General features: G+C 40.3%; 2 protein-coding genes across 2 annotated transcripts in view; one reads left to right on the forward strand and one right to left on the reverse strand.

Moving 5' to 3' along the window:
• LOC146469663 (receptor-type tyrosine-protein phosphatase F-like) overlaps window positions 1-18405 on the reverse strand; it is a 31639-nt gene extending 13234 nt beyond the window's left edge. The window contains exons 1-9 of the mRNA XM_085122982.1: window positions 18363-18405; window positions 15965-16267; window positions 13412-13705; window positions 11740-12045; window positions 9719-10015; window positions 5720-6049; window positions 3566-3865; window positions 2465-2758; window positions 835-1128 (exon numbers count right to left, since the gene is read on the reverse strand). Coding sequence (XP_084979108.1) covers window positions 835-1128; window positions 2465-2758; window positions 3566-3865; window positions 5720-6049; window positions 9719-10015; window positions 11740-12045; window positions 13412-13705; window positions 15965-16175 — 2326 coding nt within the window. The 5' untranslated portion in view covers window positions 16176-16267; window positions 18363-18405. The remainder of the gene's footprint in view (window positions 1-834; window positions 1129-2464; window positions 2759-3565; window positions 3866-5719; window positions 6050-9718; window positions 10016-11739; window positions 12046-13411; window positions 13706-15964; window positions 16268-18362) is intronic.
• A 1593-nt stretch (window positions 18406-19998) lies between these two features.
• LOC146469664 (bcl-2-related ovarian killer protein homolog B-like) lies at window positions 19999-24045 on the forward strand. The gene is made up of 2 exons (XM_085122935.1): window positions 19999-21126; window positions 23507-24045. The coding sequence occupies exons 1-2, from the start codon at window positions 20566-20568 to the stop codon at window positions 23609-23611; spliced, it is 666 nt and encodes a 221-aa protein (XP_084979061.1). The 5' UTR covers window positions 19999-20565; the 3' UTR covers window positions 23612-24045.
• Window positions 24046-24996: the final 951 nt, after the last annotated feature.

Here is a 24996-nt window from a genome sequence, read left to right on the forward strand (position 1 = left end):
TTTCAGCCAATCCTGCCTTAGAGCTGCCTAGTGCTTCAGGAAAAAGGAAGCATTCAACTTGATCTCTTGACTTGACCCAGTTGTCAAGTCTCCCAGTGCGAGTTTTAGCATGTAACTATCGCCCACATTTCACAAAATACTATGCCCATCGGGAATCTCACGAGCAAGATAAAAAATCATATCAGCACGCTAGTTCTGAATACCTGAATACTCTTCAAAATTTGGCACTGTAATTTGTAATGTTATTAAAGAGACAAAAAACTGCAATTACTACTGTACATGTAGGCCCTTGTTGCATGGAGCGTCTATTCCATGCCATTTTTTTGTAGAAGTGTGGGCTCAATAGGCCATTTTACAGTTATGTGCTTAGTGACCCGGCCTTGGATTGGAAGCAAGGTTGTTTAGATAAAAACCTCACTGTTTTTCATATGTAGATCATACTGTTCTTATGCTCACTAGTTTGCATTTACATATAAGAGGCAGTGAGGTCTTTATCTAAACAAGGTCACCCCCAGCCTCGATCGCTTCCAATTCAAGACCAGAGCCCAGTTGTTCAAAACCTGATTAAGCTAATCTTGAATTAACGGGAACTTTGATTCTGGTTTAATTACAAACCAAAAAATATTCTTCAAAAAGATTTTTGTCCCTCAGTTTTGACAAAGACTTTTCTTTACTATTAGCTTGAAATAAGCATTTGAATTACACACTTTTTAACGAGTGAGATAAAAACCTCGGTTAACTTTTAATCGTGATAAGTGTTAATCGGCTTTCGAACAACCGGGCCCGGGTCACTAAGCACACAACTGTAAAAAGGCCTATTGCTGCGTTACTTACTATCGTCGTCGGTCTGGAACGTCAAATTGGATGCCTTGCCTTCTCCGGCGGCAGTAAACGCGAGCAATGTAACATTGTACTTAGCTGCTTTAGCCAAGGACAATAGAAGCACTGAACGAGCTGCTTCGGCCGCCTCTTTGACAAGCCCAGTATCGTTTCCATCTTTTCTGTAGAAGATGCGGTAGCCTAGAATGATACCGTTATGGTGTTCTTGTGGGACTGGACCCCATTTAATCCTGGCAGAAGTGGAGTCCAAGGCTTTCGCGTAAGGATTAGAAGGCGTAGCAGTGGGAACTAGACAATGGACAGAGGTAACATATCTTATATTAGAAAAACTGTGAGTAGCTTAAACCTGTTAAGGTCGATCGGTACTCAAATAGGACGACGAGCATTCAGAATTACTACGGGCAATCTTTTATCAGCTTGGTGAAAAAAAATCATCATAGCTGGTTTTTTTTTCTCACTTAAAAGGATTACCTTAAATGAATCATCTGTGACCCTAGATCTCATGAAACCTTTTCCCTGCATAACGGTCGACCTCTTTTCCATGTCGTTGTAGGAACGATTTAAGTTGAAATGAAAATAGATCTTTTGCGTCATTTTTCTTTCTAACTACTGATTTTGGGGACAGGGTATTAAATCTATCCAAACTTTTACCTTGCGCGAAACTTCATGACATAACATAACATGATGTGACGTGACGTGAAGATGACATGACTTTACATGAATAGATATGACATAGCGTGGCGTGACATGGCATAATATGACATGACCTGACGTGACATGACATGGCATTACCTCCTCCTCCTTTTCTTTTCAGTGAATACCTTCAGCATGGTCAGTGTTCAAAGGCGCTGCCATCCACAGTCAGCATCGAACGGAAAATCGACAATTCCCAGACTGTTTACACGTGACGTTACAATTATTAGAATTAACTCTAAACAGCTATTAGGGTCTAACTCGAAAACCTTGCGGTTCCTTTAGCCTCTAGGCATAACAGATGTGATATGCTGTGATGTGACGTGCGTGACGTGACATGATGTGACTTGACATGACGTGACAAGACATGATATGACATCATGATATGATGTGATGTAATGTGACTTGACATGAAGTGACGTAACATATGAGATGACATAACATGATGTGATGTTACATGACATGACATGACATAACATGATGTGATGTGACACGACATGATATGACATAACATGAAGTGACGTGACATGACATGATATGACATAACATGAAGTGACGCGACATGACATGATATGGCTTAACATGATGTGATGTGACATGACACGACATGACATAACATGAAGTGACGTGACATGACATGATATGACATAACATGAAGTGACGCGACATGACATGATATGACTATTAAGTCATATCACATCACATCATATCATATCACATCATGTCAAATCACATCATGTTAAAACATGATGTGATGTGACATGACATGATATGACATAACATGATGTGACGCGACATGACATGATATGACATAACATGATGTGATGTGACGTGACATGATAGCAAGTTGCATGGCGTGACGTGACGTGACATGACGAGATATGACCTAGCATGATGTGATGTTAAGTGACATGACGTTATCTGACCTTACCCCACTGCTTAGTTTTGACATACAGTGCGCTGCTATAGTTGCCCTCCTGGGTGGACCTGGCAGCCACTTGTATCTTATAATCAGTGAATGGCTTCAGCCTGGTCAGTGTTCCCATAGAGTCACTCGGACTCACAGAAACCTTGCGTTCAAGCGAAGGATCTTCGACGGGCGCAAACTTGATACGGTATCCTTGGATATCTATGTTGCTTCTTATTTCTACTTTTTTCCATTTCACAAGAACGGTTGTTGCATTGGTGAAAGTGGCTTCCAAATTTTCGGGAACTACTTTTGGCGCTAAAGTGTAAAATAACAAAGGTTTTTAGTTTCTATCAACGGTATATTTCGGTTTGACCAATGAAACACACGGCATTGGTGGGGACGGAGTAGTTCACATTAACGCCATAGATATTCCTGGTATATTTAGAATTCGGAAAAATCGTTCAAAATTCAGGGTATGGGATGATAGCGGTACAAAAACGAATCAAAACAATCCAACACATTCCAAATTCTATTGCTGTTTGTGCAGGGTCAAGGCCAAAAAGGCAAAGAAAAACATATAACAAAGACGTTTGCCAGGTTTCATAACCATTGCGTTCAATTAACTATGGCTAAATGGATTTAGCATTATTTTCACGCTATATTCTCTGAGTGTTAAGTCTGTAATTTTAAGTAAAATCTTATCTACGTATCTACTTATCTTCCATTAAAAGCTTATCTTACTTATCATTTCTTGTTATGATTTATAATTTACTTATAAATTACGGGTTCTTCTTTTAGTATTAGACAATTATTGTGAAATACTTTAAATCTGTGTTACTGTGTAAAACTAAGTGTTTTAGTAGTTTGTACTTGTCATTTTCTTGTTTTGGTCTTGCTCCGCCTGGATTAGCAGTAGCTATTTGCGGGGCAAGCAAGCCACTACTCAATTCAATTGATTGATTGATTCATTAAACTTCCGAAATGTGCCAAAAAATTATCCGAAGGCTTTCTGTCCCAAGTTCATCATCCAAAAATTACAAGTAGGAAAATTTCCGTATTTTTAAAAAGTGTACACAAGACCAAATGTCTACAAAAAAAAAAAAAAAAAGCGTTAATTCATACCTGGTTGGTGAGTGGTCGCGTATGTTTTGTTGCTGAAAGGGCCTGGGCCCGACTGCGTCTCAGCGCGGACTCGCGCGCTGTAATTGGAGTACACCTGTAGACCTTCTACCACGTAAAACGTCTTATTACCATCGACAGTGGAATTATGTATCTTTTGCTGACTGCTGCCATTGTACACCTCAAGAAAGTACTCGATGATGTTTCCACTTCTCAATTTCCAAGGCACTTCTTCCCAGCTCACCTTGATACTGGTAGTACTCCTAGGTTCAGCTTTGACCGAAGAAGGTGGGGCTTGTGGAACTGAGGGAAAAGAAAACACGAACTTTTCAACTTTGAATTCAGCTGTATTTCACACTTTTCAAGATCTTATACGATTTCTACTAATCGTTAGGCTTTTGTAATGATTACACTTTTGGTTCCATCTGATTTTTTCACTAAAATAATAATGTAATGCTTGGATAATGCTCATTATTAAAAACTGGATCACCGTATTATGCCGTCCCAGGAATTTGATTGGCTTAGCGGCAATGGTATATGCGTCATTATACCATGCCCGAGAAAAAGCGACCATTAAATTGTCTTCTGGTTATTATTGCAAAGCAAAATCAGCAAGATCTAGCAATATTTCTTGATTGTTTTTAATAAAACAATTATTCCACTCGCGCTTGTTGGATGTGAGATGATTATAACCAACCAGGGGCGTAGCGCCGAGTTGGTTATAATCATCTCATATCCAACGCGCACTCGTGGAATAATTTTTAATTATACACATGTAATCTTATTTTATTAATTCTACCGTTTTAAACTGGGTGATAATTATAACAACAATAACAACAACAACATTGAAATTAAATAACGACAACGTATACAAGTTAACACGGAAAATCCTCCAAACACGACACCCTGTTTGACTCCGCTCCAAGATCCAAACCTTTTAATATACACCATTTTGGACACAAAAGGTGACCCTTTGATATACCTTCCATAGCAAATGGTACCCCTTTGGCAGATCGACGGTAGAAACACTACTTATCTTTTTGTTGGGTCTGTACCAGATATTTTGAAAGTCCCTTCTAAATACCGAAATGACGATTACCTCATCCTTTTCGAAACTTCCTCTCATGGAATCCCTTCTTTTTATATTCCTTAACCCTGGCAACATAAGCCTGGTTTAGAAGCCGGTAAGCCTGGTCAAGTCTTGTTCAACCAGGCTTATCAGGCTTTTAGTTTGAAATCTGATAATAACAGCCTGAAAATGGTACCCTTTTTGGGCGGAACGTCTCCGTATAGTCCATTACACCGAGTATCTCCTGGAATCTCTTTACGGTGGCTAAATTTACCTTATCACCTCAGGTGATGAAACTAAATATTCGTTTCTACCCCTCCACCGACGCTGCACAACAATATCTTTAGAAGCTAACTCCCTTAATCATTATGAAAAGTCCTCTGACGTTAGCACGACTGGAAATGCTGGTGGTTAAGGTTGTCTGGATGGGGTAGTTTGTCCATTGTTTACTAAACTGTGCCTATGAAGTAAAATTTTTTTTCGTATTTTTGAAGCTTGTTGCGTCCTGATTACGAAATGACAAAAGAAATTTGACAAAATCAACTAAAACCGAAATTTTTCGCCCTCCAAAGAACCTCAAAATTCACAAAATCGTGTCCCGTGGAATGGGAACGAGTCTTTGCTCAGGACAATGCTGATGACGTAGCAAATACCTCGAACAGTTGTTTACTTCTCATTTCTGAAGTATTTCCTACGTCACAGCTTGTAATACATCGTTTTGGCCGAGCGCAAGATGGAGACACTTTAAGGTGCCAAATTTAAGACTTTCGGTTCGATTTATCTCGCGTTGTGAATGTTTTACCGCCTAAAACCTACATATAAAGAATCAGAAAATAATAAAATATCATATTAGAACAAGAAATGTTTTACTTCATAGGCACTTTGATCATGATTGCGCCCGGTTCTTCAAAAGCTTTCTTTTAAAATGGATAGAAAATCTAGGTAAAGCAGCTTTGGTTTGACGGACAAGGAAGACTCAGCAGAATACAAAAAATTAAAACTGAATCAGTGATCAGAAACGTAGAAAGTTAAAATAAAAAATAACGACCACAAGAAGAATAAAAAACAACCAAGAAAATACTTGTCACCTCCTTCGTCTGTTGTGGCATAAGCTGGCATGCTGTAATTTCCTTCTGAAATTCTAACCTCTGTCCCATCTTTCGCAGTTATGTTTACTGCCTTAACTCTTATCTCATACTTGACAAAGATTAGAAGATTCTTGAGTTCTTTTGTAAGAGCCGTCGCTTTTGAAGTAAAGTTTCCTGTGCATTGCGGCTGTTTGTTCTGGCAATACATATACGACACCTGGTACAACCCCGGGGTGTTTAATTGAGGATGAATCCTCTCTACTTTCCATGTCACATGAATAGACGAGTTGCCAGTCGCCTTGGCAGTTACATTCAGGAGAACATCAGGCACTAGAAAAACAAGCATAAACGGACATAATGAATAAGTGAGAAATCATCGCAGCTATGTACGCAACAACAACAACAACAACAACAACAACAATTTATTTTCAAATTCAAATGACATAAGGGGCATGTCCCGCAAATAGCCACAAAGCTAGTCGAGGCGGGACAAGACGAGCACGAGAACATAATGGGAAAAAATTACAATAAATTACAAAACATGCTGGAAAACGGAAAAACTTAACTTAACATAATAACACAGATTTAGATAAGGCTATGCAACAAATTTTAAAGTAAATTATATGTAATATTTATTGTCATTAATATTACAATAGAAAAGAGATGAAGAGGGAAAAGGAGAATCAAATTATACTAGCAAAAGAGAAAGACGGATGATCAGTTTTTCATTTGGTCAATTATCGTTTCCACTTCAATATAGGAGTCTGCAGTTTCAAGACATTTAGTATATCAATTAACTTTCCTTTTAGGAATTCTTTAAAAGATTTTTTGCACTTTTTTTAGAGTTGCAGGTATCCCGTTCTAAATTTTGACCCCAACACGCGAGAAAGCATTTCGTGTGGCATTAATGCGAGATTCCTTTGTATAAAAATGATCAGGGGTAGGGGAACGCGTTTTATAGGAATGGACACTAAACGGGCGGTGTTGCCTATTTTTTGTGTCCCTTTGAACAGCCATAAAACGTATTTGAATAGATGGAATCATCAAAATAATGGTTCAGTTTTGTTAATAACAAAGCTGCTAGTGTACCGAAACTAATATTAATTATGTTTTGCTGCTCATAGTTAGGATGGAAATGGATTGCAACTTGAATAAATTGGCCAATTTTTTCAAGTTCTTCTTGTGTCAGTTGTAGAGAAGTCGCTAAAATAATAATAATAATAATAATAATAATAATAATAATAATAATAATAATAATAATAATTTATTACTTATTCGGCGCAAATATCTATATGAATATATTCAAATGCGCCTAACAAGTTACATTAAAATAATAATAAAATAATAAAACTAATATAATAAAACTATCAAATCCATATCTAATATATAAGCTAAAAATTACACAGAGTCAAAACCAAAAACAAATCATGGTTTGCTCTTCCTCGTTGAAATCCCTCATTATTTTCTTCCCGGCGCTCTAACAGTAATTTCATGTTACAAAAAAAGGTTCTCTGTCTCTGTCAAATATGTCAGAAATTTTGGCCAAAAAAGGGCAAAATCGCCGTGATAGTGCCCTTTAAAGGGCCACTGTCAAGGAGAGTTTGTTATACAAAGTTTAATCAAATCTCCTCAATTATGAAATTGTTCGTAGAGTGGAACTCTAGATCTGTTCTGCTTCGAACACCTAAAAATCGGTGAGTATCACAACTTTCCGTCTTCCTTACTCGCAAGCATTAAAGACAAAAGAGATTGTTTAGCCTCATTCTCAGCCTCAACGCACTCATCGAGTTGACCGAGGTTGTGAGAAAGGAGCTTGGAACCTGGGCGCGACTCCACAATCAACACAAAGGGTGACGTCACAATCTGTCCCGCGCAAGGGGCGACTGGGGACGAGGGTAATGATTGTTTTCTGGTCTTCTGAAGACACTGGCAATGGCAGGAATGTTTTAATACATTTCGTGTTGACCGAGTCTTTAAACGTAACCACAGCGTCGTCAATTAGTTGACTCGCTCTGACAAAGAACTAACACTCGAACGCCAAGAAGCACTCGAATCTCCTCGCGTGGCTTAATCACATTATCAACTCTGTTGATAAAACCAGGAATTGACACCGCGGCAAAATGAGTGCGCATGCTCGTCGCGCGTGAGCAGTCTTGCTCGCCAAAATGACGGCATTTTTAAAATTCCCATTGCTTGTTCTCATTTCGTGTGGATAAGCCCAAATCAAAATAGTTTGTCGCTTTCAGGAAAAGTTCTTTCGAACTTCCTCCATCACATATCTTATTCAACAAAAAAATATTGTGGTAACAGGTGTGAATTTGGCGATTGAAGTGGAGCATTCGTAATCGATTCACGCTTGAATCACAAATCTCCGGAGCATGCGCACTAATTTTGCCACTGTGTCTCAATTTAAGTGTCTCAAAAATGCGTTTTTGTTGCGCATGCGCCGCTGACGCAGCACCACAATTTCTTTGGAAACTAACACTTCTTATTAAATTCTCAGCCTCGGATATTGCATTTCTAGCGTTCTGATTGGTTCACTAAATCTCGGTTATCAGCTCATATACCGTAGTTTGACCTTATATGGAAAACGAAAGCCCCAGGTGTCGCTAAGCTTTTTTTTTTTCGGCGGGAAGCAAAAGTTTCTTCGGAAAAATGTAGCAAAAAAAAAAAAAAAAGGAAAAGAAAGAAATACCAAACAATGCCATCTCAATATAACAACAATAAAAGCCACAAAGTTCGGTATAGCACTATTTAATGGTACGTATCTCTGAAGTTTCCTTTAAAATCTTCAAAATTGCAAGATTTTACGATTTTTTAGATCACATGACAACAACAATAACAACCGGTTACCTTCAAAAATTTCAGGATGGCTTTTAAATCCTGGCGGTAAGAGGTTAAAGCCAATCAAAGAAATTTCTCAGGAAGAGCTTCATGCCTGCCTTTATGTTTTTACGAATTTACGAGGACTTCAGATGGTTCATCTATGAAATCCGTACGAGCGGCGGCCATAATGTTCGTTTCCGTCGCTCGGCATCACTCAGCAAAACATTTGCACTAATGTGCACAGCTCTTACGCTTCTCAAATAAGCTTGAAGTTTAAAAACTTGCACTGAATGCTTGTCTCAGTGAGGCTGTACCTCGTACACTTGGACTTGCCTGAAGTGTTTTAAATCGTCCGCGAGGAATTCAGTTCAGCATGAAAAAAGCCGTCCTTGCCCTGATCTCTTCCTTCGCTTGGCACCACACAGCAGAACATTTGCTCAAATGTGCAAAACTATTACGCTTCTCGATGAGCTGGAACTTCAAAAGCACTTGAATGCTAGTCTCAGAAAGGTTATAATTCGTACATTTAAACGTTTCTTGATGTCCGTTTCTAGATGTCCGACTGTGTCCGATTTTCTTCGCTTTCGATTTTTCATTCAACTCCATTTGCAAAGCGCTGCGCGTGTCACGTGATCATTAGGTTTCGCGCGCTTTGGTCGGAGGTTGTCTCAACATCCGGTCGTTTAAATTTGAAAGAAATTTTTTCTTAAAATATAAAAATTCAGTAAACTTCAACAGCAATGTCCAAACGTGGAGAATTTAATAAAAAAAATCATTCCATTCGCGCTTTTTGGATATGAGATTAGTTATAGCCAACGAGGCGCGAACGCGCGCTCATGGAATAATTGTTAATTATCTATCAAATACCTTCGATGATTAAAAAAGTTGGACTTGCTAAATAAATATATTTCTCAGACACATTTTTTTCCACCTGTTTTTGACTATAAAATCATTCTACTTAGAAATTACGGGTCCTTCTTTTAGTATTGTTAAATACTGTGAAATATTGTGAAACACTTTAAATTTGTATTACTATGTAAAATTAGTGTCGTAGTAGTTTGAACTTGTCAGTTTCTGGTGTTAGTTTCTGTAGCTATTTGCGGGGCAAGCAAGCCAGTACTCATGTTATTTTTTTGAAAATAAACATTTATTGTTTTATATATACTACCTCACCTGTCTGATTCGTTGTTTGATTAACAGGCCCACTTAAAGGCCCAGAGCCTGCTATCGTGGAGGCCTGCACCCTGATGGAGTAAGTGACAAACATTTCCAACCCGTCTATCACAGCTGTGAGATTGTCTCCCCCGGGAATGCTGATATTTTTCATCCAGCTGCTGCTGTTTTTCACTTCAATGTTATACCCAGTGATGTTACCATTGCGATCTGGCCCAGGTACATGGTTCCAGTAGACTCGTATGCTTGACACGGACTCAGGGACGGCCCTCACGTTTTGTGGAGGTGCTTGGGGTACTGAGAAAGGTAGACAAAATTTTCAGAGCAGACTTAGGTTGATGGTTTCGTTTCTTCTCTTCTTGATTGGGAATGCATGAACAGAATGGGAACAATTAGAATGACTGAAATATAAACCACTAAAAAAAAAATACCATTCCAAAATAAAAAAATGTGACAATGCCATTCCAAGCATTCTCAGTCTAGTGTGGTTCCCCTTTAACGTGCTTTAAGAAATGCCTTCTATGTCCAACCAGAAACGAAAGTTGTTGAGGAAAAATATACTGACTAATCTAGTTAAAACATTGAACAGAGCTTTGAGGGTGAAACAGTGGGGGAGGGGGGGGGGGGGCAAGAGAAGAGGGATGGACGGGAGGGAACGAAACAGTCGGGAGCTCCTGTTTATAAGTTGTGGGTGACACAACTTTCTCGGTTATTTTTGGATATGATGAAGCCAGTCTATCAACAGGTTATGTACCTCGAAGTAATATATCACAAATTAGTATAAATCTACTAGTGTTCTATCACGAATGCCGTTCTCTGATTGGCTACGCTACTCGCTATCTATTCTGTGATAGATAGTGAGTAGCGGTTTTCAACAAAATGGCGGCCGCTTCGTCGCGTTTTCGAAGTGTCTGCGATGAGGATATAATTAATTTACTTGTTTAGTTTTGAACGACCAGTAGATTTATACTAAAACAATTAGATTATTCGCTCTCGATTTCTATGCGTGATAGCTGTTTCGGGCTGCGCCCTCATCAGCTATCACGCGATAGAAATCTCGAGCTCATAATCTAATTGTTAACGAGAAAGAGTGTTTCATCCAATGGACCCTTTGCAGCTAACGGTCACATGTTAACAAAATCCGCCATGTTGGGATACAAGCTACGCACTGGGACATCCAAAACAAAGCGATTTCATCCAGTCAAATTTGATTTTTCTTTGTTTTGGATGTCCCAGTGCGTAACTTGCGTCCCAACAGGGCGGATCTTGTACCATGTGACAGATAGTTGCAAAGGGCCCATTGCAAAACACTGATAACCGGGTTGAGAAAACGAGGTGCAACCTTGTATTTTTGACTAACTTCACTCACGAGCGCTTGAAAAATTCTCAAACATCAATAATTCTCGGGGAAAATCAAAGCACTGAAAAGTTCGCCAAATTTTCCAACCTCCTTTTCACTTTAGCGATTTTCTTTTTTTTTTTTTCTCGTCACGAATTATTAATGAGTTTAAAGACCCATTTCAATGAGGCCTCTCATGAAATGTACAATTAACGGAAGGAAGGGATTACGAGATTTTACGGTAACCTTCATTTTGTTGTGACGTCTGAATAGGAGCATGGAGCTTTTATCATGAGGAAGAGACATTTCTCATCTCCACGACATTAAGTCAAAGATCAAACACGAGGAAGAGTGTTTCCTCCGATTTCCAATCACCGAGAAGTAGGTTGGAAAAACGAGGCGCAGCCGAGTTTTTCTAACCAACTTCGAGGTATTTGGAAATAGGAGGAAACGCTCTTTCGAGTGTTTGATATAGCTTTTCAAAACTATCGATAATTCTGGGAGAAATTTGAAGCAAAAGTTCACAAAATTTTTATGATAATTAAGATCACATTTCCAAACCTCCTTCATGGTAGTGATTTCCTTTGTTTTCTCTTCATGAATTATTTATGAGTTTGAGAACTGTATTTTCCAGTTCCTTTACGCAATCAATCAAAGCCCTCACTAAACACACACATCTTACCTCCTTCTCGAGTGGTAACATTTTTTGGCTTGCTGAAGTTTCCTGTCAAGTTTTCCGATCTTGCAGCTACCTTAATTTCGTATTTCGTGAAAACACAAAGACTCGTGAGACTAGCCACCTTTACGGACTCTCCGGAAACGCGTTGTTCTTTTGCATGTTGATTGGTACAATTTTCTAAGGCTCTGTATTCCACCACGTACCCCTTGAGCTTGAACCCTTTTTCTGGGGCTTCTATATCCCATGTCACGTTGATGGCGGTGCTGCTGATTGGAATCGCAGTAATATTCGTGGGGATAACAGAAGGAGCTGAAAACAAAATTAACCAAACAGATGACGTCAACAGTGACGGGGGAGGTGGTGGGGAGATACAACCTTCCAGTAATCTGGACAAGGCTGGGGTCAAATGTCGCATGACCTGACGAAATCACTGTGAACAAAGCTCTAGCAGAGTCGAAAGCTTAGAATTTTACTTTCAATACGGTGTAGCGTCACAAATTTATAAATTCAACCGAAATTGCACTTCCCTACACAATTAACTCTTCCGCTAAAGTATGAATTCAGTTTAATTTGGTAAAGGACATTTTCAATAACTGTCAAAATTCCCGCGCTTTGATTGGCTCGTAGCAAGAGAAAATAAGGGAATAGAGAGGGGGAACTAGGGGGCGCTGGCTGGGATATGTAAATGTCACTTAATTTATTTTTAGACATTGTCTAAACGAAGTCGGTTTCCCGACGTCCGCAAACATTCAGTGCGACGTCACGGGAAGCCACCGGAGCGTGCCAACGTCGCGTTGTATAACGTTCAGTATGGATTTCCTAAGTAGCATTACCAGGCGTCTAGATACCTTTGCGGACGTCTCGAGAAACCGACTTCCATTTTCACGACGTCAAAAAATTAAACTTAAGTGAAATTTACATATCCCAAGGGCTATACTGGGGGTCTCCCTCTTTCCCCCCCCCCCCCTTTTTTTTTCTTGCTTGTAGCCATTGCCCTTTAGAATACAGACAATCAAAATGAGCTGAGATGTTGTTGATTAAAACCGTATTTCAGTGCAAATTCGCAATCAAGCATGTATAAGTTACTTCAGTAGTTGGAAGAAGCGCTCAAGCATTTCAGAAAAGAGTCTGCTGTTCGAATGATATCTCTCAATAGCAAATCCCTCTTCGCTTTGCTTTCGTGAACTCTCCGAAATCCTCTCTTTAAGCCGTCGAATAGTCCTTTGGGCGTCCTCGAAGGATGATTTCGCCGCTTTAGACAGACTACTGTGTAAACTCTCTGTTTTCGGCATTTCTCTCGACGTTTCAGGGGCGTAGAATGACAAGCAGAATATTGATCCCTGATTTTCGACTGTGTAATAATGCAGTTTTATAGCTTTGGACCCTCCTCTCCCCCCCCCCCCCCCCCATGTGTATTTGTCGATTACCACCCAAGGGTGTACGTCATCATTAGCCATTTATTTTGTTTGGGAATTCACTTGATACTACGTCATCATTACCCAGTTTGTAATATTCCGTCCGCGCCTTGTTCAGACAAAGTCGATGTTTCATCCAGTATAAGAACTGCATACTTCAACTGCAAGTACTAGTACGTGGGGACTCCAAGGGGCAACTACCACTGCCAATACTACTGCCACTGCTACTACTTGTACTGGTATTATTAATTTGCAAATACCTTCTTCTATTGTCGTTACATTTTTGGCAGGATGACTGTAAGGACCCGGTCCAATCCGTGTATAAGCACGGACCTGCACTTGGTAAGTCTCCATCATTCGCAAGCCTTTTATATCGGCATCAGTGTAGTTTTTGGAGTAATTATCAGTTTTGCTCCTTGCCCCTTGCAACACCATTACTTCGTATTTAATGATAATACCATGTCGTTGTTTTTCAAGAACTTGATTCCAGGTCACGTGGATGCTGTTGAATTTTTTGGACACCGCTGTCACGTTTCTTGGAGCTGCTCCTGGTACTGCGGAGAACAAAATTCAAGATGGTGTTGCATAAGACAATAAAGTGACATTAACTAAACAGGGCAACGATCGAAAGAGAACGTTTGCAACTTGCCGCAATCTTTGCGTAGAGAATAACAGATCTTTGGGACAAACACTGAGAAGTCCATGATGTGATATCTATGCATGATATCTTTTGTTAAGTATGAGATCAGGTGAGTAAACTCCTTTTAATCCCATGGGTTTTCGTTTTGGTTTTCACCTGCACATTTTTCTAATTCCTGTTCCTTGGATTAATGTTCTAAATTAGTATGTGGAAATAAAGAAAATTTGAAACTTGACGCTTAATTAACTTCAAACATTGCTTTTCAATTATCCTTTTAAACTAGTATTAGAAATTTACAAGCTCGTAACGTTTTTCTCGATGCCCTAAAATTGTTAATCCTTACCCTCCTTTTCTTGGTAATAAGTATGACAAAACGATAGATTGTTGGGGCCTTGAGCTACAAACTTACGAAGCTAAGGTGTTGTGGACTGCTAAAAGCCTCAAAGAGATAAACGAAAGTTAAATTGGTGAAAACTTTATACACTATGGTTCAGTTATTAAAAGACAGTTTAGACAATGTTTAACAAAACCACGTTCTAAGCCATTTTCAATTTTGCCAACAGTCATATCTAAACACTGTCCGCTGCTGACGGCAACAAGGAGGCTTGTGTTCCAGACTAGGAAACTATTTATTTACTTAAAATAACACTTATACACAGATTTGGAGGCCCACTGATTGTGTTACGCCGCGGCCTAAGTTACACTCTGTTTAAATAACTAGCCCTATAATTTTCAACTAGACCTCCTGCCCCTTCAACTGAATAAGAAAATCATTACTATCTAGAAAGGCGTCGTATTGTATCACTCATGAGCCCTAGTGTGTTTGATAATTCTGCTTTCAAGTGCGTGTGATTTCAAGATAATTCTGCTCTCAAGTTCTTCTTGGTGACTCTGTGTCTAGGCTAGGGGGGCACTTTCCATTCGGTTGAGCGTTTAGGTTTGCAGCTTCGAAAAATTTAGGTCTTAAAATTGTAACAATGAATAGTCAGGACAAAGTGTCGAGCGACTGGTTTGGATGCATCTTTGTTTAATACTTGTCAGCTTTAGGGCGTTCGATGCATGGTGGAATGTAACGGAATGTTTTGGTTGTTCCGATTTTCCGAAACGTTGGAACAACCTCGCACGGTATACTCAAAAGTCCAAAATGTAATCTTCTCCGTTTGTTTATCAAGGAGGAACAGTGACTCGGAAAGTAGGTTCAGAAGAAGACATCAAAAGCCCACTTTGAAAAGCCAGAACAGCATTGAGCAAGCTCAGAAATATACAGAGGAGCAGCCAACTGAAAATGTATACTAAGCTGAAGGTCTTTAAGTCGAATGTTATAGCTGTACTACTATACGGGTGTGAAACATGGCGTATAACTAAGAACGACGGAACCAAACTGGATGTATTCCTATATAAGAATTTGAGAAGGCTAATGAAGAGCTATTGGCGTATGAAAGTACCCATTGAAGAGATCCTTGACGGGCTAACATCAGTGGTATCAGTGAGCAAATCTACCGGCGGCGCTGGAGGTTCATTGGCCACCTTCTCAGAATGGATGCCAACCCCAAGACACCATTAACCTGGGCTTCGGAGGGAAAGAGAAATCGTGACAGACCGAGAGAGACCTGGTGCAAAACCGTAGAGAAAGAAAGGACAGTTTTGGGTTTCAAATCGTCGAGTGAAGCGGCAGTGGTTGCACGTGACCGTGTGGCATGGCGAAGAAGAATTTCCGGCACATTTCCTCCCTTGGGGTCACGGAAATAAGTCAAGTCAAGTCAATGTACTCCGCACCAGAAATGTGGGGAATTTTTGGTTGAGGTTTCAAGAATGGAAAGCGCCAAGATCAATTTTTAAAAATACTGGTTCGCGAGGAGGAAGACAACAAAATGAGTTGAACAACCATCATTATCAAATAAACGATTAAGTACCGGCAATATTTTCACAAAATTGGCAGACACAATTCGGTAGGGTTTTGTTTTTCACGGTTTAAGAGAAAACGAAGGCTTTATTAAAGGCCTTAAAATTAAAAAAAAATGTGCATTTGTTTTGAGATCAGGGCTCACGAGAAACGACTCGCAAAAATGACCCACAAATAAGGTATATGGAACGGAAGATTTAAGACTAGAACAAGGATCCCTTTCATTATTGAATCATACAACACCAAGACGTCATTTAAGCAGATACCAACCATCCTCGTCGGTCCGAGTAAGTGTGATGGTACTCTCGTTTCCAATACCAACTTTAGTGAAGGCAGCGACAGTGATGTTATACAAAGTGTAAATGGAAAGATTTCTCAGCTCCACCGATGTATTGCAGGCGCACAACATAAGCCGACGGGTGGCTGATGCATTTAGCGAAGCCGGTGTGAACGAGACTTCATAACCAACAAGTACTCCCATAATTGTGGTAGCTTCCGGAGGAGACCACTTGACGTATATACTGGTTGAACTCGTATTGTAGGCGTTCACATTACCAGGAGGTGACGTTGGAACTAGAATAGGATACAAAAGAAAACATTGAAAGGAATGTTGTGTTATGTTTTAATTAAGCCTAGTGAATAAATGAAGGTGACACTGGCATAACAGAAAACAAAAGTCCGAGTCCTCACAACAGGAGTCGAACCTATGACCTTCCGATTACTAGTTCGGTTGCTCTACCACTGAGCTGCAAGAGACTTGTAGGCGCTAGGCTATTAAACTGGGTTCGTGGGACCAGCATCCCGGCCGCGTAGGACAAGGATGAATCAATGCGCGTATGTCACTCACCGACATTCAGATCCTAGCGTATGTAGGATATTTGTGGGCGTCTAATTCATGGTAAGGTAAAGGTGACTTTACGGAGGGTTAGGGTAGGGTTAGGTTAGGGCCAGTTTAATGGCTTAGCGCCCCTGATCAGTGTCTTGTAGCTTAATGGTAGAGCGTCCGAACCACAGGGCGCAGCGGAGTCAGATTTGATGAAAATTCCGGCTAAATTAATTCACTAGGAAATTGCGTTGTAAATCGAGTTTGTTGGTTTAAACACAGGAAAGAAGAAAGTGATCAAACAAAGCATCACGAGATCTAAATACGCGTCTATTGAAAGACTATACTCAAGACACAAGCCACATGCATCGATGATTGTGGGCGCTCGTTTCCCCACAGATTAGATTAGAAATGGGTTGCGCGTGTGTCAATCGATGATGTCATGTGTTTGAGCAAGAGGCCATGGCTAGAATCCTCTATATTTATAAATTGCTTCATTCAAAAATTTCCCGAGCATATTTCTCTTTAGACCTTTTTTTCTTGCGAAAAGGTATGACATTTGATAATTTAATTGTCATTGCTCTTTTTTGTTTGCGTATTTTAACTGTAGGCGTTCCAGAGGTCTCTTATAAGGTCCGTTCTAAAAATAAAGATACTTGAAAAAGGGTTGACTCCATTAATTTCCGCGCGTTTTCATTGGACAAAACACGTCACGTGGTACATGAATCGAACAAACGATAACAGTCGCCTGACATTTGATAAGAGTTACCCCCATTTTTTTTCGACGAGAAAAACAAAGAAAAAACGTAACAGTTTTAATTATATAAATGCAGTAAAATAGGTAGCTTGTATTTATTTGCCTGCAATCGCGCCGTGGCCATCACTGGCGTTTTGTTTCTTCCTCTGTAAGGCGCGGACGTTTTAGAAATTAATCGGATAAAAAAAACCCTTTTCAGTTTACTGGTACATGGCCAACATGGGACGACAAAAATGTCCTCGCCGAGCTTAAGGTTGCCTTCAAAATTTGACAGTTGCTTCGAATTCTCGACAGAATTTAACAAAGTAACCTATGTATATTTAGATAGTGCAGAAAATCGACTTTGATATAGCATATGGAAATTATGGTACATGCCAAAATTGTAATGCCATGAACAGTAAAATTTTCAAGGAACAGTAAAACCTCCTCAGTGCAACCTATACAGCAGAATGAAGCAACAGTGTCCAGGTTCTAAGATCTCTCCTGCATGGTCACCGAGAAGGTAGGTGTAGTTAGGTGGCCACGTTGTACCAAGACAAAATAAGGGGACAGAGAGGGAAGCTAGGGGCTTTGGCAGGAATATGTGAATTTTAGTTAATTTGTTTGTAGACATCGTCTATGTGACGTCACAGGAAGTCACCGGAGCGTGCCATCGTCGCATTGTGTAATGGCGGCTGTTGAATATTTCAGTATGGCTTTCGTAAATGACATTTACAGGAGTCTAGATATGTTTGCGGACGTCTCGGGAAACAGAGTTCCGCTTTCACAACGTCTAAAAATAACTTAAGTGAAATTCACATATCCCAAGGGCTATACTGGGGGTCTCCCTCTCTGTCCCCTTATTTTCTCTTATTTGTGCCCAAAGGGTTTAAACTCGTAGCCTGCGTGCATTGTTAAGTATGGGATTAAACGTTACATTATCTGTTATCTTATAAATGTGAAGTGGGACAAAAAGTACCTCTTGAATCCGCGAATTATGGACCGTCAGAGGTCAGTTACTGATGATTTGCCATTTTCTCCTAGCCTTTCTGCTTCATAGTCTATTGTCAACGAGACAAGAAACTTTATGTCAATCACAATCATCTTACCTCCTTCGCCTGAGAGAATATACACGGGATCGCTGTACGGCCCATCCTTTAAGCAAGCTTGTAAACGCGGCGACCTGGACTTGTAATAATTATTGTATATAACTTGTCAGGTAATCGTTATACAATAAAGGGATGTAAACGTTTTACTCTTTTTAAATTTTATCTATTTTTCATATTGAGTGAGGCAGTTCTCACTCCCTCAAATTTAGCTCTGTATCTCCACGTAGTTATTTTATACAATTAATGGAAATTCGATTTTAGTTTTCTATTTTATTAGTTGAAAAAAGCCTTGTTACCAAATGGGAATTTCGCTTTATTTTTAACACGCCCGTCCTCCCGCCAGAGAGGGGCATGATTATCAGGATGGACTAACCACACCATCAGAATCCTTATTCTTTCCAGCTCATATGTAACGTTCATTTATAAAACATGTGAGCTTTCAAAGCATATGTGCTTTTTGGAAAAAAAGGTTAATTAAACAAAGATTGAACGTGTCCGTGTGTTGGAGGAAGATGTTTCTGCATGAAACTTGTCAGGCAGGGAGCCTTGTGCCCAGGCCCTCCCGGATCGCGAAGCTAGCGGTTACTCATCCTTTGTGAGTTTGTCTTAAGCAAAGAGAGGGTGAAATGAGCCTATATGGGGGGTTAGCACTCTTCTCTTTCATCCTCTCCTGTTTCTGATGAAGCGAATATAGACCGAAAGAACATCGATTGCGTTTACAGGTCAGTAAAAATATTTTTTCGCGCCCCTTTCAAATTTACTCGCCTTGCGATATTGCTTTCATAAAATCAAGTATACTTGATCGATTTCTTCATTCGGTGCAGACAGAATCCGATCCGGATAACTATACTGGAATATAAAGGACAGACTGCCCGCAGTCTCTTTTTTTCACCAAAGTTCTGTAGCGCTCGAACTTTTTCCTCCCTCTCCTCAATCCCTCCTCGTTCACTTTTTTAATTTGCATAATTTTGCCGTCACTTAGCGCTTGATCTGAGGAAAAAGTAAGACTGCTCGCAGTCTATAAAGGACATTACTTTTTGGCCGAAAGAGTAAACGGAACTCCTAGGAATTCTCGGTAGGGGTGTTCCGCCCGGTTCTCCAAATCCTGACCCTATTTCAGACCAAAACATGCCATCTTCCACACTCGTTTTCAGAAGCAGGCCTCTAAAATCCATAACCGTTTTCAGAGCTTTGTTGTAACGTAATTTTAAAAGCTTCGCATCAATGCCGAAGTCAAGAATTAGTAAAATTCACCCGAAAATCCAGTTCGAATGACATATTTTGGATACTTCTCATTCTCTTCTATTCATTTAGAGTTGAAGAGACAAATACGTTTATACGCTCTCGTGATTCCCTTCAAAACCATACCCGATTTAAGACCATAATGGTCAAAATCTATACCCGTTTTCAGACCAAAACGGTTCAAAAACCACACCCTGTGGGGCGGCACATACCTATATAGCTTATATAGGGGAGTACCCTCCCCCCGTGGGGGCTTGAAGTCCAAATTTTCCCACGAAGCACATCATCGATCAGCTTGTTATTTTTAATAGCTTTTTATTGCTCGAGCATTTTTCTGGAGTAGTCCGTATTACAAGCGTTTTGGAGGCAGGCAAGCGTGGGTTCGTGTGTTTAGCTCTGTTCACTGGGTGGATCGCCCCCTTAGCAGCCGTTTTCACTCGCCTTAACCACGAATTAACATGAAAGCAAACTAAGTGCTTTCTTGCCCGCAAAATACGCTTTTGCATTGTGTGGGCTAATCAGGGAACAAAGTCGATGATTAATGAAGAGTTTTTGTGGTCCTGTCTCTGTTGTATATTATATTGAATTGCGTGAAGTTCGCAAGCCTGACTGAAATTGGATCACTTGCGTTTCCAGTGGACACCCTTACAAGTAATTAATGATTTATTCTTGAATGGAAAGGTCACAAGAAACCGGTCTCCATTGTAACTTCAGTTCAGTCATCGCCAACACTTGAATTGCTTCTTCTTCTTTGTATTGATTGTTTTGCCAGCCGGTGTGTATACTGAATGCCACACAGCAAAGTCAACAAGCCGACCCGCTCATTCATATGCTAATTTTTAAGTGGTCTAAATATTCAATATAATAGGATACTGGAGACCGCCATTGTTAAAATTATTTGACCTGTGCAAACGACAACACGAGGCGGTGAGTACGCGGATAAAGGCATCAATATCCAATAATGCTCGCAATCGTTTGGAATTTTTTGGTTTGCGCCTGGCGAACTATCACTGATTTTCTATTTCCAAAGCGGAGAAGATTAACAGCACATAATCAATCTGCGGAAGAAATTGAAATCTCAGAACAAGCTGCTTTCCTATGCCAGAGGTACATCGAAGCTAGATTCACGCGCTCAGAGTTATGCTTCTACAACCCGAAAAGCCGGAGAAAGGATCTAGCATCTTCAGCGATCTGCTCCGAAGATGTGGTACAGACATTGTGCGAAGTTGGAACATTACTGGAGAGCAACTATCCTAAACTCTACAACAACGTCTTAGAACAATTGAATTTCAGAATAAATCTCGGTATTCTTGTCTGTCATATGTTCAATCGTGTCTCGGAACAGATTATTGCCTCGGGCATTAGTTGGGCTCGGATTGTAGCAGTGTACGCATTTGCAGGCGCGCTGGCTTATGATTTTACCCAAGCGGGAGATACGAGATTTGTCCGCAGTGTATCCGGCTGGATGGGGCAGTTTTCTGCTAAACGGTTAAGTCCATGGATCAGACAGAACGGTGGATGGGTGAGTGATTCCGACATAATATATATTCATGGCTAAAGATGTATTTTTCGCTACTGGGGTTATTACTTTCCACTTGTGTAAAGATTTGAGGAGGGTTTGTTTGTTTTACCATTACTTTAATAGTATATGATGACATCTCATAACATAGCTCGCGTGCATTTGTTTGAACAAATGGATACCGGCCCTGCTTCAAAACACTCATTTACATTTAATTGCACAGTCTACAACAGACAGCACTCTGGCTCGTGTGCTCTTTGAAGCTTTGTCACTGAAAGAAGCCAACAGCAAGCGTACTGGCTTTTGCATAGATAAAATGCGTTCATTACTTGACTTACTTTGCTTTTAATATCTCTTGCTGTTCGCCTTAATTTGTGCTTCGCTTTTCGGCTAATTGCAGTCTGAGATATAAGGAATCGTCTGTGCTTATTACACGTGTGTTTCACGTGTTGTTTGTATGGTTGTCGGAACGTTGGTATTTTTGCCAGTTTTTCTCAAGCAGGCTGGCTGCCATCAAGCTCTATCTTCGTTTGCTTGGAAAACTATAACGAAGAGCGCTGCTAAAGATTGCCGATCTTGATGGCAGGTTATCCTCGTGGGGCTTCATCAACAGATTGAGTGCTCACCTTACTCGCTTTAGCCCTTAGCCAGCATTCGCTCTGACTAAGGGCTAAAGGCGCTGTTACACTTGGCAATTTTTCTTGCAACGTGCCTCGCAATTTCGTTTCTCCGTTTCAACACAAGTTGCACGAACCGCAACTAGTGTAACATGCCCCTGCAATGAACATGTATCGCAATGTTTCTGTTGCAGTCACTGTTACACTAAGTAGAACTGACTTCCACTTTTCGCAACTGTTGCGGCAACAAAAAATTGTGAGGCATGCTAATTTCATGGCATGTTACACTAGGCAACGATCCGTGCAACTTGTGTCGCTACAACATTGCGAGAAGAGTTGAAAGCAAAATTGACTTAAAGCCGGCGACACACCTGGCGATTTTATACGCCGATCGCCGCGATCGGCGAAAATCTGCAGGTGTGCCCGGTGCGGCGATTGCGATTTTCGCCGATCACCGCGATCGGCGTATAAAATCGCCGAAATCTGGATTGGCTAAGTGTACCCGTTCCCGCGATTTTCTACGCTTATCGCTGTAAATCGCCAGTAAAGTCAACCAATCAGATCGGGCGATTTTATCACATGATTTTTCAGAATGTCCCTCGATGGAGCCCGGGAACAAGGTTGAAGTGCCACATCGCCGATCGGTCGGCAAAAGAAATCGCCAGTTGTGTCTGCATCAATCGGTGGCGAAAATCGCTTGCGATTTTTGCTGGCGATCAAATTCGCCGCGATCGGCGTATAAAATCGCCAGCTTAACTGGTGTAACATAACAGCGTGCCACCTTAACGCTCCAAATGTCATGCAGTACCTGAATCTCTCTGTTGATAAAACCAAACTGATTCGTTTCCACTGCCCCACTGATGCAGCACCGAAAAACTAACCCCGATGTTTGACTCACATTCGATCGAGGTAGTCAACGTTAAAATTTAAGAAAAAAGTTTAAACTTACATTTCAGTTCGTTTTCTGTTTAATTTCGAGATGAATTCTCAGACTTTCAAAAAGGATATGTGTGTGCGCTAACACAGTTTCATCTGTTCGGATTCTCAAGTTGAAGTTTCAGTTAATTCCTTTCCCCGAAGCCACCTACTCCTGTTCGCTTTCGGAAAATCCAAGCTGGTCTTATTCCCTCTCCATTAGCCTTTGTTCCACGAGCACGCGTTGGATATGAGATGATAGATAGCGCACCGAGTTGGCTATAAATTATCTCATGAATATTCAGCAAGCGCGAGTGGAATAATTTCCCGTATTAAAACCAATCAAGAAATATTGCTAGATCTTGCTGATTTCGTTTCGCAAGAATAACCAGAAGACAATTTGAATTTCTCGGGCATGGCATAATGGCTCATATACCATGGCGCGCGGGAAAGGAAACTTTCAAATTTAGCGGACAGTGAAATACGGCCCGCAAAATTGACCAATCACACCGCGCGTATACCAACTGAGATACAATAAGATCAATTACTGACCTGTTCAAGGTAAACTGAGGTGTCTCGCAGCAGCGCCCTGACACAAAAAATCGTGTCGAAATCATCGTGTCACGTCTGAACAATGGGCCAATCTGTTATGGTTTTCGTGCCGGTACAAAAGCTATCCGTTATAGTATGAACATAGCCGCTAAACTAACCGTACTAAAATGAGGACGGTCGGGGTATACGAAAATATTCGCCAGACATACGTCAGTTTTAGCTAGAAATTCACTCCTAAAACTTTTTAAGATCAATTGCTTGCTAATTAAGTCTTTTTTCTTTTTAATTCGAATCAACAGAAAGGACTGGTGACACATTTCAAGGAAGAAGAATGTTCTGTGGTGGGCTCAATCAGTAGATGGCTGACGAGAAATCAACCGACAACGCAGGAACCTGGGGAATAGCTTACGCTTTATACCACAAGCCTGGACTGTCAAAAAATTGTACATAAACGTTCTCATGCCTACTTATTACGCGTTCTATGAAACGTTGAAACTTGGTCTCACCACCTTAACTATTATGAAATGTACCGCGTTCAGGAGAACTCTTCTTGGAAAGGGGCTAATTCTACTCTCATCCCCCCTTTGTGGACTGAGTTTCGGCACAAATCTCTCTTGAACATGTCAGTATAGGCTCCTTTGTTTGTATGCAATCATAATCGCCCAATCTTTTACTCTCCCAGTTTAGAGTTTAACATGTACAAGCTGTACTTGTCTGATCCTTTAACTATGTCTTACTGCGAAATGCATATCTCCAACCATGTTCTCAGCCTTCGTAAAAAACTTGAAATGGAAGAATAGGAAGGTGAATGAAGGATGGGCCTGATATGCGATTTGAAGCGATTTCTGATTGTTTTTTGTTGTTTTTATGATGTACTGTAGCAAGAGGCGGAGGCAAGACACCCTTGAAAGCTGCTCATTCCCCAACCCCTACCCATGCTGGCGTTTCCTGGCCCCATAGCGTAATTTGCAAGGCGACTCTGGTTTCCCTGCTGCTAGGATTGACTTCGTGTTTGGGTTATTCACTGAAACAATTCTTTTTTCAATAATTATTAATCTTAAACAGTTGTAATCTTTGATTTTTCTTTCTTGTTAGCCTATGGTTAATCTTGAGAGGAAACCGAATTTTACATAAGCCTTTCGGTTTCTTCTAGGTTCCCTTGCCCTTTCATCTGGCTTTGTTTTATTTGTGAATTGTTTTTCTTAAATCTGTATTGTTAAGTATGGCAACATAAGACGAACTGATAATTCGCCTACTCGGTATAACTTTTCGCTGGTTCCAATTCAAAAATAAACTGAAAAATAATCCCATTTTCCAGTTCAAAAATATGCAAATCCCAATTCCCATTTTTCGCGCATACGCAATGAAAGAGTTGTGGCGCTGTGGGGTTTTTGCATTCTCGACCCCAGTGCTTACGCTTCTAACAATCTGAATGGGGGTTTTTGCCACTTCGCCGGTGGTGGGTTGTTATAACTTTATATCAATTTAATCTAAACGCTTTCCAAACCATTTTCAGTTTTTCCAGAATCGAAAATTCCGCGCGAATATATATGATAGACCTTTCAGTTTTTTCGCAGTTATTCTGCACTATAATTTTGTCGTAAAATATCGTAATCCTCTTTTCATGTCTTAAAAAGTAAAGTTATCTCACGTTTTCGGTGGAATTTCAAGACTAAAAGCGTATCTTCGTTTTTCCTATTCTTGAGGATCGCAATTTTTCAACTTATTATTGTTAGTTGTAGTTCTTAAAACTGGCGAACAGACAAAAATTGTAAGGTTGGGGCATGGC

The sequence above is a fragment of the Pavona decussata genome, unplaced genomic scaffold (assembly GCF_977016875.1).
Source record: "Pavona decussata unplaced genomic scaffold, jaPavDecu1.1 SCAFFOLD_120, whole genome shotgun sequence".
NCBI lineage: Eukaryota > Metazoa > Cnidaria > Anthozoa > Scleractinia > Agariciidae > Pavona > Pavona decussata.